The 19,877-nt window shown below is 27.4% G+C and overlaps 2 protein-coding genes across 2 annotated transcripts; both read left to right on the plus strand.

Annotated features, from left to right (window-relative positions):
• Window positions 1-996: 996 nt before the first annotated feature.
• Window positions 997-5,094, plus strand: LOC120093038 (GDSL-like Lipase/Acylhydrolase superfamily protein). The gene is made up of 5 exons (XM_039051346.2): window positions 997-1,234; window positions 1,757-1,887; window positions 2,275-2,517; window positions 3,574-3,832; window positions 4,844-5,094. The coding sequence occupies exons 1-5, from the start codon at window positions 997-999 to the stop codon at window positions 5,092-5,094; spliced, it is 1,122 nt and encodes a 373-aa protein (XP_038907274.2).
• Window positions 5,095-13,895: 8,801 nt separating this feature from the next.
• On the plus strand, window positions 13,896-19,646 carry LOC120092660 (putative lysophospholipase BODYGUARD 1). Its single transcript, XM_039050807.2, has 4 exons — window positions 13,896-14,832; window positions 15,666-15,994; window positions 16,689-16,888; window positions 18,971-19,646. The coding sequence occupies exons 1-4, from the start codon at window positions 14,277-14,279 to the stop codon at window positions 19,293-19,295; spliced, it is 1,410 nt and encodes a 469-aa protein (XP_038906735.1). The 5' UTR covers window positions 13,896-14,276; the 3' UTR covers window positions 19,296-19,646.
• The last annotated feature ends 231 nt before the right edge of the window (window positions 19,647-19,877 follow it).

The following is a 19,877-nucleotide window of genomic DNA, read 5'->3' on the forward strand; positions in this document are numbered from 1 at the left end:
ATATTCACTTTCATGCATTCAATGACGTAACATTGTCAACATCACCATAATATTGTAAATTTTGAGATAGCTTTCTTGTTATTATAAATTGGAAAAAGTTCCAAAATTTAATTTAACATTGGTTTTGTTCATAGTGTTCTTTTTTCTAACTTTTATATACTTCTATATATTAATTTTGGTGTAGTCTAATTTTAATTTTTATATTACTTTTAATAAATCTTAACTTTAATTTACTCGTACTAGTTTATTATTGATTTTTTCAAAAGACCTTTTTATAATTTATGAGTCTTTCAGTCATAAATTTTTTAAATATATTCACATATATTGTATTTTCTTACATAAAAATGTATTATTATTATTTAACCAATTTTTCTAAAAACTAAATTTGAAATACTAGATTTAAGATTTATTGAAGGGTTATTTTTAAATATAGGAAAACAATGAACCAAAATATTTATAAAAGTATAGTAAAATATCACAATAGATACAGATAATAGTTTATCGTGGTCTATTACAGATAAACTGTGATATTTTGTTATTATTTATAAATACTTTCAGCAGTTGTGTTATTTAAAATAATTTTTTTATTGAAAATTCATAAACTAAAACCAAAAATTAAAAAATACCAGAACTAATAGTTCAAAATTAAACTAGATTTTGAAAAGGAAAAAAACAAACAAACAAAAAGTGTCTCACTATGACAATTTCCACCATTTCTAAACCTATGAATGCTTCAAACACTGACACAAATGCAAGCAAGCAAAAAAAAAAAAAAAAAAAAAAAAAAAAAAAAAAAAAAAAAAAAAAAAAAACAAAACAAAGAAAAGGAAACATCTTTCAGATTGTAATGGCGACCATTTCAAACCGTAGTCGTTGCAAAACATGCACATATTATGCTTCTCTTTGCATGACACTATCAACTTCTTTAGCTCACATAGTTAAATAATGCAAGAGCTTTGAACCGAGTCTACAACTGTGGAGAGTGTTAAAAAAAATATGGTTTTCTTTAAATCATATGTTGTGACGTTCATTGTTTTCTTTATCAACTTCTTTGGTGGTGGTCATTGCTTCACGACCTTTGTGTTTGGAGATTCACTCGTTGATGTCGGGAACAATGACTATATTTTCACCCTCTCCAAAGCTGATTCACCACCATACGGTATTGATTTCAAGCCCTCCGGTGGCCAGCCCACCGGAAGGTTCACCAATGGTCGAACTATTTCAGATATTATCGGTAATGTATTCACCTATGTATTGATTTCAGATATTTTAAACATGGATTATTATTATTATTATTATTATTATTATTATTATTATTATTATTATTATTATTATTGGCTGCTATTTATAGGATATTTGGCCTCATTTTATTGGATTTGCAAACTTTCTCTTAAATTGTAAAAACAAGATTGCAAAAAATAGGACCGAAAAACTATTAACAATATAGCAATCATATTCAATGTTTAATCATATATATATATATATATATATATATATATATATATTATTTTTGGAAGATCAGTAACAAAGAAATAAAAATATAAGAAAACTTTTAAATGCATATATGTTTTAAAAATTGAAATGAAGAACAATGAAACATTTAACAACGTTATTGATATGAAGTTATTCATATATATATACATACGATCTTAAATATATATGAACTTTTATATATATATATTCTTGGAATTGATATAGGTTGACATTTGAGGAAATTATTATAGATCAAATTACTTATATGGAAAGTCTGAATCAGGGGAATATCTTGGAGCCAAATCATTTCCTCTACCATTTCTAGCTCCAAGTAAAGAAGCAGACACGATATATAATGGAATCAACTATGCCTCTGGAGCTTCTGGAATTTTGGATGAAACTGGTCTTTTATTTGTAAGTAATGCATTATATTCAACTCAAAATGATTTTTTTCTTCTAATTTTTTTTATCATATTTTAGATCCCAATAAGATTTAAGATATGTGTATATATAATGTCTTGAATTTCTTATTTCGTGTTTCAAATACTTACGCATTATATCTTATTTAATTACGATTATCGGCTTAGAATTTTGAGAGGTATTATCAAAACCTTTTAACCCTATTAGTATTTTTGTATTTTCATATGTATATCTTATATTTCTCTCTCTCCCTGTAGACATAACTAACATACTATCAATGAACTGCATAATCTATGTGTCAAGATTTAATTATTGGCTATGTTTTCTTTTTTGTTTGTCGATTTCGTTTATGTTGTAACACGTTTTTTTTTTTATGAATAGTTGGGAAGGATTCCACTGAGGGAGCAAGTGAAGAATTTTGAGGCGAGCAGAGATTACATGGTGAAAGTAAAGGGAGAGAATGAAACAATGGAGGTTTTGAAGAATGCAATTTTCTCTTTAACAGTTGGATCCAATGATATAATCAACTATATTCAACCCTCCATTCCATTTTTCCAAAGAAACAAGGCTTCCCCAAGTGATTACTTGGATCATATGGTCTCCAACTTAACAATACATCTCAAGGTAAAATAAAATAAGAAAAATATAATAGATTCTTTATTGAGTTTATATTTAATTAGTCATCTATATTAAACAATAATATAGTTGAAAAGAAATAGTTTATATCTAACCCTTTTAAAGTTAGTTTATATTGTTCTTGCCTTGTTCAATTTAGGACCCTAGATTATAGTTTATCAAAGAAGTTGACAATTTTTCTTGCATTATTCCCCCTTTTGGTACGGTATAGACAAATGATGAGCTAATATCAAAAGAAAATGTGTAAAATAAGTGGGGAAATACAAAATTGATTTTTTGGAGAATTAACAAAACCGTACCTAATAATTCAATCAAAGATTTTAAAATGACAAGGACCAAACTTAACTGTTTTTTCATCACATAAAAACTATAAAGAGCACTCTAAATTATTAGTAGATATATTTTTAAAAATAATATTTCTTTTTTATTGGAGAAATCTTTCTGTTGATCCCTACTAAAAATTTGGCAACTAATTATGTTTTTGAAAAAAAAAATGCAAAATATTAGTCTTTTAACTTTTTAGATTTCTTTAATTATTATTTTTTTTAATTGAAAAGCTTTTTTGTTTTGAAAGCATTAGAATATCCGACCAACAGCCAAGGACACCCTCCACCAGGAAATGGTCAAGGACAAAAGGTAGCCCACCATAAGTAAAAAGAAGATACCAATCTTTTGTATGGTGAGGGACTTTAGTGTTAGTGCTAATTTTTGGGACAATGATATTTTGGCAAGACTTGAAGAATAAGTATGACCTTGGGCAAAGAAAAACTTAACCAAGTAAATTACTTAAACCTTACTTTTCCTACTTCCGATCAGAACACAAATAACCCTAATCAGTCATTTTTTAATACGATTTATGGTACAATATTTGTAAAACTATCGAGTACTTAATTAATTTGATATGGTTTATAACTTTGTATATCTCTATACTTGGCTAGTGAATTTATGATTTGAAAAATATAGTTGGTTATAAATGAAGAGGTTATTTCTTATGTCTGGATTTAAGTAGCTTGTGGTAATAATTATAAGTTTTTATGGATGAAGCAACTACACAAGTTGGGAGCACGAAAGTTTGTAGTGGTGGGAGTTGGACCACTAGGATGCATTCCATTTGTACGAGCAGTACATTTTGTAACAAATGAAAAATGCTCAGAAGAAGTGAACCGATTGATTGAAGCCTACAATTTTAAACTAAATGAAGTGGTTGATCAATTGAATTTAGAGTTTGGTCCCAATACCATGTTCGTTTATGCCAATTCATATACGGTCTTCACGAAGATTATTGTCAATTATCAACAATATGGTTAGATTTCAAATCCCAACTTTTAATTCAATGCTTTCATTAATAAAATATTGCAAGTTTTGATTTGCGTTTAAATTGTTTTTATACATTTATTGTCTAAGTTAGATTTTATTTTGATTCCCTATATGATTTTAAAAGTTTTTTGTCGAATAGTTCACTTTTACAATATATTCATGACATTAGAGAAAAGTAATGGATTGACCTTTAGGTATGAGTTAATAGGTTAAATTGAATGACTACATAGGGCTAGTTGTATTAAAGTTTGAACTTTAGTCCAAAAAAAGAAAATTTGGTGGGATTTAGGTCGGAAGGAAATAGGTTGTGTAGAAAAAGGGTGTCTTTTAATACACTACATTTGCCAAAGTTCTAATCCCAAGACACCTATTTTCTCTCTTTTGCCATGTAAAAAAATAATAAATAAACAAGTAAAGCATTGGGTAATAGCATAAATATTATATAGAAAAAAAATTAAATGAAGCTCAAATCTTGAAGAATAAAATGGTGATTTGACCGAAGAAAAATTGGGCAGATAGGTTAAAGTAGGTAAAATCGTAATTATAATTATTGGCAATGTATAGACATTGTTTCTTTACAAAAACTTCTCAACTTTTAATTTTTTTTTTTTTTTTTTTTTTTTTTTTTTTTTTTTTTTAGAAAAACACTTGTACTTTTTGGTAACTTTTTTATTGTTACGTCTTGAATATGTTATTTCGTGCTTTGAATAACTAAATACGAGGTTTGGATTATAGGCTTAGGATTTACAGAGATGTCATATATAAACCCTCTTACCTATTGGAACTTCTGCAGTATTTCTCTCAATAATATATTGTTATCTTCTTCCATTCGTGAAAATAATTCATTGTTAGTTAACAATGTAAACATCTTTATCAAACTTTACTGTTTACGTTTTTCTTACTTTTTTTTTTAATTTGTCGTTTCAACATTTCTTTTAACTCCAATTATTTTTTCATATGGTGAAATATTTTAATTGTTTTGAAAACATGATAATAGGGTTTGTGAATGCAAAGCAACCATGTTGTGGTGGATACTTTCCTCCTTTCATTTGCTACAAGGACCAAAACCAAGATCAAAACCAATCATCAAGCTCCTTTTTGTGTGATGATCGATCAAAATATGTGTTTTGGGATGCTTATCACCCAACAGAAGCTGCTAATATCATAATTGCCAAAGAGCTCCTTGATGGAGATGAAACCATTAGTTCTCCCATCAACATTCGTCAATTGCATGCCTATCGTTTTTAATAGTGTTTTGAATTATGCTTATGTTGGCCCTATACAATATATTGTGATCAATTTACATGTGATATATAAGTCACTCTCATATATTATTACCGTTTAGTCGTTTGATCAAGTTTCTACTTTGTCAATCATTACGTATGTAATCGAACTTAAATTACAATGAAATTTATCTTTAACAAGGGATCAGTGTTATATGCCCGTAGGTCCATATCGTAATAAACCTTATTGTTTTTACATGGTCTATCTAAATGTGGAGTATGAAATAAAACCACAATGGATATATACAAATATCAAACATTGGAAGTTAAGATCAAAGTCTCATATCGATTAAAGAAGAGAAAATTCTTAGGTATACGAATGACAGACAACATCTTCATTAATATGAAGTGTGCTTATCAGGTAATACTCAAATGTAAGAAATGACATGATACTATCAAACATTGATGTGATATCATTATCCAACAACATCACTTGATGTGTGTCCACCACTTAGAGATGAAATGAGCAAAATTAGTCTCATCTAATGATTATTGTCCAAAATGGGAAGAAGGGAAGAGGAGAGAGAAAACTTAGAAAAACATATTTTTAATAGGCTTAGAATAAATAAACATGTTGAGATTCAAAGGGAAAATTACTAACAGTTATTTTCATTAAAAAAAAAAAAACCATCTTTGAAATGATAGAGGATCATACTTCAACTTTAAATTACACTAATTTAAAGAAATAGTTTGAATATCTTGATGCACTCACTGATCTCTCAACCATTTATATTAAGATTAAAATGGTTTGAATCTTTAACTATCTGATCGAATATATAACTAATTTAGCTCGTATTCAAATTTGTTTCCAAACCAATGCTCCAAAAAATATCTTACACACGTATAGATATGAAAATGACATCCCTTAACTTGATTTCAAAGTGCCCATAATCATGATGAAGTCCTCCCACTAAATGTGGTCACTTGACATAGTTATGTCTCTTTGATATACGTCAATAAAGTTTGGAAACAGGACGATATTATTCTCTTGATATACCAATGCTTCACAAATATTTCATTCCATAATTTTAAAATGATTAATATCATTTTGTTGAAGTTAAAATGACATAAAAATATGTCTTTAATCACTCTAATGTTGAATTTTATATTTTTAAATGAAATTTTCATATCATTAAAATTGATTTTGAATGATGAAAAATATGTTTGAGAGTGATTTTGAAAATGAAAAAAAAAATGATTTTAATCATTTTAGAATCATTCCCAAATATGTTTTCAATATTTTCAAATATAAAATATTATGAATTTAAAACTTAAGAATAAAACAAGATGTTGAAAAACATGAAAAGTTTTACAATTCTCGATAGCTTGTGTTAAGTCATCAATCAACTCAAGTGAGATGAGCTAAGTGGTAGCATTGACAGTAATGTACATTTAACCAAAGCGTTTATGTGATATAAAGAAATAGTCATGTGTAATGAATCTTGACGGTAGTAGGACATTGATGTTATTAACATTTTTGTAATGATAACATGTCATTCTTGACGTCTTATCAATAGTAGCTAAAATATAGGAAAAAGACCTTTTTTAGTCTCTAGGTTTTTAGTGTAATTTTTTTTTGATCTATCAGTTTTAAAATGTTACATTTTTAGTTTTTCAACTTTGAGTTTGATTTTAATTTAGTCCTTAAATTTTAACATGTTACAATTTTATCCTTGAGATCAATTTGGTTCTTGGGTTTTAAAATCTAACACTTTTAATTACTTTAATTTTTCACTAAATAATCACTTTTTCGTTTTTAGTATTAATCTCTATTTATTAATTTTAAGGAATTGAAAAACTATAATTAATTAAATTTCACTATTTTTCATCTTTATTAAAATTAAATTTAAAATTTCAATTAATAAAAATTAATGTCAAGGATTAAATGTGAATATTTAATGAAAATCGAATTTAAAAGTGTAAATCTTGAAACTTAGAGAACCAATTGAAACAAAACTAAAATCTAAAGCGTAAAATTGTAACATTTTTAAATCTAGAACTATGTTGAAATCGAACTCAAAATGTAAAAAATAAAAGTGTAACATTTTGATATCTAAGAAATAAATCGGAACTAGATCCAAAACCTAGGGATTAAAAATGAAACTTTTATTATATGTAGTATAACTTGAGGAAAAAGTGATTTCTATTAAGTTTTATTTGTTGACTATGTTTACTACACGTCATAAAAAAATTTTAAAAAAAAAGTTTTATGTGGCGATTAGTGAAAAATAAATGAATCTAATATAGAACAAAAAAAAGTTACTCTTTAATCTAATACCATACCATGTTGGATACAGTATCATCTATATCTGATAGACTCCTTCCACTGAAGTACTTAGGTTCCCCTAAGTTGAACTCCCCTCACCTTCATAAGCAAGTTTTTTCCAAGATTTAGTTGAGCTTCATCCGCTCAATACAACATCAAAAAACACAGCCCGTGTTTTCACTTACTCCCTCAGTGATTTGCTACACTCACAACAATTCAACCAAGTCTAATTGACTTCTGGAACAAACTCTCAATAGGGAAATACAATGTATTTTTTTTACTACAGTACATGAAGGTTGAGGTTTAGACAATCTCAAAACTCAAAACTCAAAACTTTTGATGTACCCACTTTTTTAAGAAAGGGATAACCTTGAAAAAAATAAATAAGATCACTATATACTTCGAAAGAAGGAGAAAACATTCTCTATAAGAAAAAGAAAGAAAACTAGCCAATATCAATAGATAAGAAAAAATATTTTGACAAAATCTGTTCGTCATGAAATATTATGGTTGACATCGTGCATGACATGTTGTCCAAATTTTATTGATAAAAAATTAGCTAATTATATTACTGTAACAATTAAAAAAAACATATGTTACACTTTATGACATTTTTTATAGTGTCATGCATAAAGTTTACTTGATGGCAATTCAGTGACAAAAAATTCTAAAATTGTCGTAGTGGTGGTTGAAAATTCAAGTTTTATTTAAAGTTTCATTAAGGTAAACTTTTCTTTTCCAAGGATTAATAATTGTCTTGAAAAGAGAGTTGTAACTTTACGTGAATAGTAGAAAATCACATTAAATTACACTAAAAAATAATGAAAAGAACCTTGGAAAAATAGTAATATCATTTTTTATCAATAAATCATTGGACAATTATTTACCATAACACTACACAAATTTTAATTTTTGAATGTTGGTGAACCTATGAACAAGTTTCTTCAACCAAATTTATTTCAACTGCTTTTTTAAAAAAATTGAATTATATCCATGAAAATATGTGCATTAATATAGAAAGCTCTATCAGATAATACTTTCTCAAAAGCTATATATAGCCTCCAATAATAGTGTTTTTTTTCTTTCCAAAAAATAAAAAATAATAATTAAGTAATATTTTTTTTTCTCCGACTGTTATGATTGTCTAAAGTAGTGGTCCAATATGAACCATTTTGAATCACACATGTTAGAATTATGCGACTTGGTATTTGGTACCGTTTTAAATTTTTGCAATCCATATAAGAAGCTTCCTAATAAGTGGTGTAACGCGAGTATTTTTTAAGTGGTCATCCAATTTAATATTACTCGTTCAAACACATTTAATAGTAAAATTTTGAGGGAATCTAATATAGTAATGCTGGTATGATCGCATCGAAGAAGTTTCATAATCTCAAGCATGCATGAATTATTACTAATTCAAATTTTAAACAAAGTAATTATTACAAATAATTTCGTGAAAATGAGCTAAGTTCAATGATAATTGACATAATCTCTTTTTAAGAGTAAATGCACATTTATGTGGAGAAGATACAAAGGTGGGATGGGAGTCCATGACTCCCAATTTTTTTTTTTTTTTTTTGTCATTATAGATCATGGTCGGAGATTTAAATTTTCATACTCCAGATGTTATATCTCTTCAATTTTATAAAAAGCTTGCTACTCATATTTGTACAGTTGGATATGATCCTAGTTGAACATATACTTTGGAAAGACTAAAACCCCATTGAAAATTATTTCGTTTTGAGTTTGAAAATTATTTTTGATTGTTCGTTGTAATTTATTTATTAATATGGTTTTCAATGAGTTATTAGTTAAATTTTAAAAACAAAAATAAGTTTTTATATTTTCCTTGGAAAAACGAACATTTAGATATCTCGATAATGGTTTTAATATTATATATTTTTTGTACATAAGTTCTTATAGTTTTGCATTTAGTTTCACCCACAAAGTTCAATATAAGTGAAGATATGTGTCATCAATTACATACCCACAATACATAATACTTTCTTTAATTAGTTTTCAAGAATTTGGAAAACATTTAGAAAAAGTTAGATAAGAAAAAAAATAAACACATACAAAGGAACAAATATTTATAAAGATAATCTTCAAAATGTAAAAATAAAAAGGATTAAGTAGTTGTCTCTTCAAAGATCTTCAATAAAATTGAAAAGGAACCAAATAATTATCAAACACAATTTAAATATTTGAAAATTGTCCAAAATCTCATTTTTGAAAAATTAAAGGATTTCACATTGTTTATGAAATAAATAGGCTACTCTAATAAGAATGAATTGATTTTGAGATAAAATCTCGTATTATGGAATAAAAATCGATAAACAAAAGTATTATTCATATATGAATGTGACTGCTATTCTAATCAAATTTGGCCCCTCTTTTACAGGTTTTCTGAGGCTGCTGTTGATATTCTTCATTCCTCGGATGAGATCCTTGCCATCTTCATTCACCTGAAGAATTCAACTAAAAGAAAATTTCTAATGTGCAATCTTATTGGTGTGACTTTGTGGAACATTTGGTTGGAAAATGATGACCGAACATTTCATGATCGTAACAAGACAACGGGTCATCTCTGGGAGGACATTCTTAACTTATCATCTATTTGGGTGCTTTACGAATTCTCTTTTTTTATTGACTTTCGAGTTTTCCTCTAACTCGTCTCTGTATTCTTTTTGTCGATTAATGAATCATCATTTCTTGTCTTGGAACGTGATGAGAATGTTGGAGAGGTGTCAACTTTGTTGAGATTTTTCGATGCACCTCATGATCCTTTTTTCCTTGTCAATATTGTTCAAAATTAATCTTAAAAAATGACAAACTGAATTTTTGAACTTCAAAAAAAAAAAAAAATCTAAAGTACTTTGGATTAATATACCTATAAATACTACTGTAAGAGAAATTTTTTCTTTCCTTAATAGTTAATATTACATAATAAAAAATTCATTATGAGAAGATTTGAACTGACTATATCATTGAAATTATGCCATGCCTTTGCATGATTACAAAAAAAAATTCTTTGTTTTAGATTTCATTTCTCAAAAAGATAAAAAAATCTAAAGGCTAAAAAAAGTATCCTTTGAAATATTAATTACAAAAACCTTTTACATAAATTTGTGGAGAAAGTTTTGTTTTATTTTAGTTAATGTAGTTTTAATAAATCTAAAAATTATTTTATTGTGAGATTTTTCATTAAAAAGTTAGTTTCTATCATCATTTAATCCCTCTTATAAATCGTTTTTCATGAAAATTATTATTAATATTCAATTAATTTCGAAAAAATAACTATAAAAGACTAAATTGAAAAATTGAAAATATTTAGACTAAAATAGAATAAAATCCAAAGAAAAGAGACCAAAATAGTGTTTTAACCTAAAATCTAAATTTTTATATAATTAAACAAATTGACAATATTTTTTTCTGTAATTTATTGGTTGAGAAAATCGAACATCTAACTTTGAAGTCGATAACATAAATTTTATGTCAGTTAAAATAAAGATAACCTATACTATAGATTTAAAAACTATGAAACTTGACACATGTTAGAGAGAGTTTTTAACATTTACAGAAAATAAAGATCCATCCCATTTAAAGTAGTCTTTATCAAGCATGTAGAAACTAATGCTTCATTAGATAGGGACTCTGAGTCCTATTAGGGATGGGTTCATCGGAGAAAATGGACATCCCTATTTATCGTCAGTTCAATTTAAACAAAGTTTTAGAACCGACCACGAATTTCGTTTAGACGTTAAAAGAACTTGACATTTACCAGTTAGGACGGTGGTGAAGATGACATCTAAGAGAGTTGAAGAGGTCATGTGGCCTATGCAGCTTGCATTTAATACTAGAGGTTTGAGAGCACTGTTTATTCATTCACTTATAAGATTAATTGTGAACAATATTTAATAAGTTTGGCCACAAATTTCTCAATATAACATACTCATGAGCTGTAACCCTTCTTGACAAGAAAAATAGTATATATATAATATTATTTTAAGTGTGGCCCATAACTTTTTCTTAATGGCAACAACTTTTTTTTTTCTTTTAGATTTATTCTCTATCTTAGATTCTATTTTGGTTAATTAAAAGAGAGAATTTTTAAGGTTGAAATTAATAATTTAGTTTTTAGGTGGATGGCAAAAAAATCAATCCTGATAGTAGTTGTAATTACATCATCAAATTTTTAATTTTTTTTTTAATAGGATATGAGAAGAGATGGGATCAATAGATGTACCGAGATATCCCAATTAGATTGACATATCCATAACATCCTCATCATATTCGAAATCCAAAAGTGATGCATTAAAAAAAAAAGAAAAAAAGAAAAGAGAGAGTCATGTACAAGGAAATAAAGCGAATAAAATTACAGAGATCAAACTTTCATCTGTAAAATTCGGGTATTCAAATTTTTACAATTGTTAAAATTGGACCCTCAAATTTACATCTTTGTAGAAATTATAACAATTGTATAAGTTCGAACGGTCGATTTTTATCATCTGCGGGTCTAACTTCTACAACTATCATAAATTTAAAGGTCCAATTTTAACCTTTGTAGAAGTTTGAAGGTCTAATTTTTACATTTAAAAGTTTGAGGATGTATAATTGTAACTACAATCATACTTTAATATTTTTTTAGCGAATGAAAAGAAATTCAACCTTTCCAATGTTAAGGGAAGTAATTTATGGCAATTAAGTTGAACTATATGCTTACTTTGCGATAGTTTAGTCAATAAATTTTGATCCTTGCTTTATAGTAATGTAGCTATAAAAGTTTTAAATGAATTGCTCAATTTTTCAACTTTGATTTTAATTATATTGGGAAACATCAACAACCAAGCCAAAAATTAGATGGATTTGATTAAATGGAATAGATTTTCAAACCAAATTTTATTTGTTTGATTGTATTTTACACTCAATTAAACCTACTCACTTTTGCCGCCATTTATTTATTTAGAACATTCATCACTAGGTTTTGATTTTGTAATTACATGTATAATAGTAATCAACTCTATTATAAATCTTAAAAATTCGGATAGTTATAATCACCATATGTCATATTCAAATGTTATTTTTCTAATCTATTGTACCACCTAACCATGTACTATATCAAAAGTTTAACAATACTAGAGGGTTGTTTAGAATTAAAATGAAAAATTTAGTCATCATTTAATAACTATTTAGGTTTTGAAAATTTATCTTTATTTTATAATTTGGCTAAAAATTCAAATATTATCTTAAGAAAGATTATAATCAATGCAAAGAAATTACTAAAAGCAAGCACAACTTTTAAAAATTAAAAAAAAAAACTAAATTGTTAACAAATTAATCACAGGACCGTAATTTGAAAGAAATTGTGCTTTTTTCTTAAAGGTTTCATATGATAATTATTTCGTGGGTAGATTTTGATTTTAAAATTTATGCTTTTGTTAATTTCTTTATAATTCTATTATCATGATTTTCACTTTTCTTTAAAAGAAATTGATTTATTAGGTAAAATCTAAAAACAAAAAACAAGAATATTAATAGAAAGATCGATAGAAAGTAGAAAAAAAAAATCAATGGAAACATCGATAGAAAGTATAAAAAAAATTAATAATTAAAAAATAAACTTTATAAGCTTGATTTTCAAATGTCAAATACCAAAAACTAAATAGTTAATAATCAAATTAATTGCACATGTTACTTTTAGAAATTTAATACATAGTTGAATTTTCTTAAAAGTTTAGGCCCTTTTGATAATTTGATGACGATTTAGTTTTTAGTTTTTAATTTTTGAAAATTAAGCCTATGAATATTTCTTTCATCTTTAAATTTCTTATTTTGTTATCTATTTTTTTACTAATATTTTGAGAAACTAAGCCAAATTTTGAAAACTAAAAAAATAGTTTTGAAAAAACTTGTTTTTCTTTAGAATTTGGCTAAACATTCCACTTTTATACGGAATAAAGATGCAAACCATTTAAAAAATTGGGAAGAAATATGCTTCATTTAAAACAAAACAAAAAAAAAATGGTTACCAAGCAAAGCCTTGGCAAGGAGTTGGTCATTATAGTTCTAAGTTATTATAGTTGAGTTATAATAACTTGTATTTGAGATGTAAATTATTTTAGTTTAGGTTATAATAGTATGTGTTTGAGGTGTAAACTATTTTAGTTTGAGAACGAACTAGAGCAAAGAATAAAAAAAATGATGAATGTAAAATAGTAAAAATTATAGCAAATAGTAAATACTGTAATAAATGAGAGTTTTGAAATAATATTAACGGTAGCCAATTGGGGAATACAAAATAGTATTTATTATAACAAGAGATGATTATTATAGTATTAAGATAGTCGTTATCCCAAAACACACCATCGAATTTCGATGTGCACATATAACACAACAAAATCATTTAAAATTTTAAAAAAAGATATTAAAAAAAAAATGGAAAGCACTTCACAAATTATCCTTATATAAAGGGAAGGGATTTGTATTTTGTTTTTGTGGTGAAAAGAAAAGGAAAAGAAAAAAAAAAAAAAAAAAAAAAAAAAAAAAAAAAAAAAAAAAAAAACTTGTATCCAAGTCTACAAAATCCCATTTGCCAAGCAGAGATTGTTTGCCCTCCTTCTCTCCCCAAAGGGAAGTTCAACCACCACCCACCTTCTTTTTCCTTTCTCCTCAACAGATGGCTTTAAATAAAACAATGAATTCATTATTATTTCATCTGCTATCTGCTACTCCCTGACTATTTATCTCTCTCTCTCCAAAAAAAAAAGTCAATTTTTTTTTTTTTTTTTTTTAAAATTATCAATGAAGAAATTACAAAACAGGTAGAGAGAAAGTTAAACTCTTTTTTATATCTCCAAAATCATTAGTCTCTTTCTATCAAAATGTTATCAATATCTTCTTCTTCTTCTTCTTCTTCTTCAATGGCCAAATCAGCCAAATGGGTTTTCAAATCAATTGGCCATTTCACAAATGAAGTCGTAAGCATTTTTCTCTTCTCTCTTCTTGACATCTTCGACATTGTGTTATGTTTTGTTTACAAAATGGCTGATTTCTTCTTTGAATCCCAATGGAAACCTTGTTATTGTTCTTCCCATAAAGAAGCTATTACAAGTAGTGATGGGAATAAGGTTTTGGTCTCTCAAAAAAATGTCTTGTCTTTGTCCACTAAACTTCAGCTTGAAGAAGTTTCTGATACTCTTTATACTCGTCCTTCTTATCTCTCTGAGATATCTAAGGTTATGCCTTTTCTTGTTGGTTCCACGACGACCACCGCGGTTGGGTCGACGTTTACTGTTAATTCCACCATTGTTGAAATGCTTCAAGACAAGATCAATGGTGGCCAAAATCCTAGATGGTCGGACTGTGATTGTAAACCTTGTACTCGTTGGTCTTCTTCCCCTAAACAATCGCTCTTTGTTCGTTCGCATGGACTGAAAGGTAATTTTAATTGCGCTCGTGTTTGAATTTTAGTTTTTGAACTTCGATTTTACTTTTAAATGATTCATTTTGACCTTTGAATTCTTCTCAAGAGGTCTTTCTTTCTTTTCTTTTCTTTTCTTTTCTTTTCTTTTTCTTTTTTTTTAATCTTTTAGAGTTTTGAAATGTCAATTTTCTTTTTTTTTCTTTAAATTTTTTGGGGGAAAATATATTGTAGTTTCTAAACCTAAACTTTCGAGAAATAATTATTTTCGTTATTTTGATCACCTAATTTTAGCTAATGTTCTTACCTACATATTACCATTAAAATTGTGATAATTGTTTACTTTTTTAAGGAAATAATAAGAGGGGGAAAAAGGCCTAATCTTTCTTCCTTTTTGCAATTCTCTCTCTTAGCTAGGTTTCGAAAACATTAATGATAGTCAAAAAGATGTTTCTACCAATCTGATTTTTGTTATAAACCTATAACTTAGGTCCTATATTTATATTAAAATGCAATATAACCATAATGACAATGGATAATTTAAAAAAGAATGTTCAAATATCATATTTTGAAAATTAATCTGAAAAGGAAAAAAAAAATGTACGGTTTGAAAATTAGAGATCAATTTTTTTAAAATATTCAAATTGCACTACCAAACAAGAATCATTAAAGCCGAAGCATAGTTTAATCAAAATTTATATGTATTGTTTTTCTTGAAGTTGAAAGTTCAAATTAATCTAGTGACTATTAAAAAAAAGGAAAAAAAAATGAAAATGGAGCATTTAAGCTTAATTATCATTGAATGCACATACAACTATTGAAACATAACTCAAGAATGGGTGGTTTTCAGATCACCCACGTGAAGACGTACTGTTCATTCATGGCTTCATTTCTTCATCGGCTTTCTGGACGGAAACCCTTTTCCCAAACTTCTCGGAGTCGGCTAAATCGTCATATCGGTTCCTCGCCGTTGATCTTCTCGGCTTTGGTCAAAGTCCGAAACCGGCTGATTCACTCTACACATTGAAAGAGCACGTCGACATGATCGAAACCTCGGTTCTCGAAGCGTACAAAGTCAAGTCCTTCCACATCGTTGCTCATTCCCTCGGCTGCATTTTGGCCCTCGCTTTAGCCGTCAAGCATCCCAGCTCTATCAAGTCATTAACACTGCTTGCACCGGTACGCTTCAAACTCCTCTAATGTCATATTTGTTAATATTTGTGGTCCTTTGTTCACTCAATTTTAGTATCCAAACTCATGTCATATCGTTTTCCTTCCTTTACAATTGATATTTAATATCACTTGTTGAACTCCTCTTGTTCATATCGTTTTCTTTCCTATCTAATTATTAAGGTATTTATTGAGTATCTTGTGTTCAAACTTCTAAAATGTCATTTTTTTTGTCTTGATTTAATATTAATAATCATTTGTTGTGTATGAACTCTAATAATTTCATTTCCTTCTCAATGAATCTTGATAGTAACTTGTTAGGTGTTGGGTTGTTGTTTCCTCCCAAATTTATACTAAAAATCACTCATTTGGTCATATAGAAAATTCTTCCATTTATTATTTGCCACGATAGTATGCTTTTGAAAATAATGAGGGATCCTCTAAAATTAAAAAATTACTTATAAAAACAAATTTCTAGTGTGAACAAAGGAAGTATGATCATATTTTTATTGTACTAGAATTTTTTCCACCATCATCTTATTTTTCAACTCTTAAAACAACACATGTTATTTACTCCTATAATTGATAATGATATTTATTGAATTTTGTACAAATTATACTAACCCAACTTTAAAAAATTATTAAAAACATTAATAAATGATTAAATACACGATAATAGTCATATTAAACTTTTTTTTTGCAGCCATATTATCCGGCACCAAAGGGTGTAGAACCGAGCCAATACGTGATGAGGAAGGTTGCGCCGCGGCGGGTGTGGCCGCCGATAGCCCTAGGGGCGTCGATAGCTTGCTGGTATGAGCACATCTCAAGGACGGTGTGCCTACTCATATGCAAGAACCATCGCTTTTGGGAGTTTCTAACCAAACTTGTCACCAGAAATAGGTATTTTCCTCTCATTTTTTTCTCACCAAACTTCAGTTCCTTGAGTTGTTTTTCTTTGTTTAACCATAATTACGAATCTTTCACCAAAAGGAGAAAAAAAATGTTGAACACCCTTTGACAATTGTTTTGATTTGATTTTTGGTGTAACCGTTTTGTTAGGTTCGAATTTACGAATACTTCTATTTCTAACTTTTTAATTTGTTCAATAACAACATTGGTTTCGACTTTTAGGTTTTTGAGTCAGATATATCTCTAAAACATTCCATTTGTTTTTGAGTCTAACAAGTGTAGTCCCTAAATAGATTTCATAGACTTATTAAATATAGAATTTAATTTTGTGACTAATAAAACATTTAACTATCTAATTTATTCACGAGCTTTCAAAAATCATATAATGAATTAGAAACCTAATTAAGTAAAAAACTCAAAATTTAAGCCTTTCTTAGTAACCTTTTATTTTTTAGTGTTCCTTTTTTAACAATGAATTAAGTCTATAAATACTACTTTCAATAGTTTTCTAGCGGTCCAACATACATTTTGAAAGATTTTTCAAATTTTTAAATTAAATTTTAAAAAAAGTTTTTAAAAACTTATTTTTTTTATAATTAAATTAAGCTACTGTACTAGATTACATTTTTTAAGTAATTAATACCCACAAAGAAAATTGTTAGTGAAAAATCATCATTTTTATTTTCCTTTAAAATCCTTCTCAACTACATAACTCAAATATAATAGTCAACCATTTTAAGATATAGGGTGCATGTGGCTCAATTGATATAAATTCGTTGATTTAATGTTCACTTCCTTCACTTTCCATCATAATATTGCAAATATATATATATATAAAAAAAAAACAATAGAGATTCGATTTTCCTACCTACAAATTATCCAAAAAAATTTTGATATTTCTATAGAAAAACAAAATTGTAAGTTCATTGATGAGATAGACCATCCTACAATATTTCTCATCCAATCTGGTCTAGGTCAACCAAGTTTATGATTCTAGCCGGGTCCGAGTCAAGTAATATACAACCCTGGTCCTTTAACACAACTTGATGTAGTATCTGATCCTTTTCAATTATTTGAACTCAATGTCCAAAAGTTTTAATTTGTCAGGAACTTGGGTCCAAGTTGTAGCATTCGTTTAGTTAACATATGGGTGGGTTTGGATCCTTTTATTTCCAATTTTACTAGAAAAAATTTATAGAAATAAAAGTAAAAGTAAAATTTAATGCAGTTATGTATTATATATATTCTGATGTACGTTACAGGCATGCAGGAAAAATAAAACACCACAAAACTGACACAAAATAAGCTAGTAAATGATATTTTGTGATTTTTGCTTCTTGTAATTTAATGCTAGCTACTGTAACTCTTTACAGGATAGTACCTTTTTAGAGTGTTTTAATTGTAAATCCCAATATAATTCTATAAATAATACACACAAATTACAAGATCCATGGTTAAATCCCAATTCTTACGATGATTGAATTTAAATTTTAAAAAAAAATGTTAAAGTAACATTTTGTTGTTTGTACTTTAGGCTTGTTTAACTTCAAAGTTCTAATATTTATCCCTGTATTTTCAAAAAATTTTAAGTTTAGTCTAGTTTATTATTGGTTTTTCCAAAAAAAAAATTATTTATTAGTATTTTTGTTATAAATTTAGAAAATATAATCACATATTATATTTTTCTTATGTGAAATTATTATTTATTATTTTAACGGATTGTGATTAACAAAATGTTAAATTGTAAATTTGGTCCTTATAGTTTGATAAAACTTGCATAAATAATTTTGTAATTTTTGCTCAACCAACTATTTATTAGGTTTCATCAGATTATAAAGATTGTTATAAATTTTTTTTCCCAAAAAAGTTTAAATTTTTTTTTAGAAAAACATAGAACCTAATTTACAATTTAACCTAAAAAAATCAATTTTGTTTTATTGAGAGTATAAATATCAAAATGGAAGAAATCATGTTTAAAAAATTAGTATTTTAATCCAATAGATTTTTTTTTTTGTTTTTTTTCCTCCTCATCACAGCCTGTCATATTAACAAGTGGATATTTATATTTTTCAGAATAGAATCATTTTTAGTGGAGGGTTTCTTCGCCCACACGCACAACGCCGCGTGGCACACACTCCACAACGTCATATGTGGAACCGGTGGAAAGATAGAGAGATATTTGGACGCCGTCCGAGAGCGCGTGAACTGCCACATCAACATATTCCACGGCAGCGACGACGACGTAGTTCCGGTAGACTGCAGCTACAACGTGAAGGCGCGTGTACCAAAGGCGCGTGTGAATGTTGTGCAAAACAAAGACCACATTACAATCGTAATTGGAAGACAAAAAGCCTTTGCTAGAGAGCTTGAGGAAATTTGGAGCAATTCAAACGCTTAAATAAAAAAAATAATAGTAATGAAGCAAATATTATTATTACTGTTATTATTAATATATCTTAATCGTAAATTAAAAGTTTTTTTTTTAAAAAAAAAAAAAAGAAGAAGAAGAAGAGAAATGGACGATATTAAAAATTTAAATAACCTCAAAAGAAGGTTTTAAGAGAGTTATGTAATTCTTTTTCTTTAGTAATGTGTAAAAAGTTTGTATTTTGTGAGGCCAAAGCCGTGTGAAAGTATTTGAAATACCCCATAATATTGGGTGTACTTCGAAATTGATGTTTAGCAATAAAAAAAATGTCAATCATATATAAATATTTAGTAATTTATAAAATATTAGGGGATTTATTAACGGGCCAAGAGTACGTACCTTCTTCAAATGGTAATGTTTTATATTTTTTTTTTCTAAAAAAGATGTTCATGTTTGACAAACATGTATATTAATTTTCATTTCATATACAAAATTTGTACTTGTATTTTAATTTTATATTATTTTTTTTCCTTTATCACATATACATATAGAAAGATATGAATAGTTTTTTTATCTTTATGCAAATTGATTGAATGATTTTTGCTAATATAT

Source organism: Benincasa hispida, chromosome 12 (genome assembly GCF_027475165.1).
Source record: "Benincasa hispida cultivar pf3 chromosome 12, pf3_genome.v1.1, whole genome shotgun sequence".
Taxonomy (NCBI): Eukaryota; Viridiplantae; Streptophyta; class Magnoliopsida; order Cucurbitales; family Cucurbitaceae; genus Benincasa; species Benincasa hispida.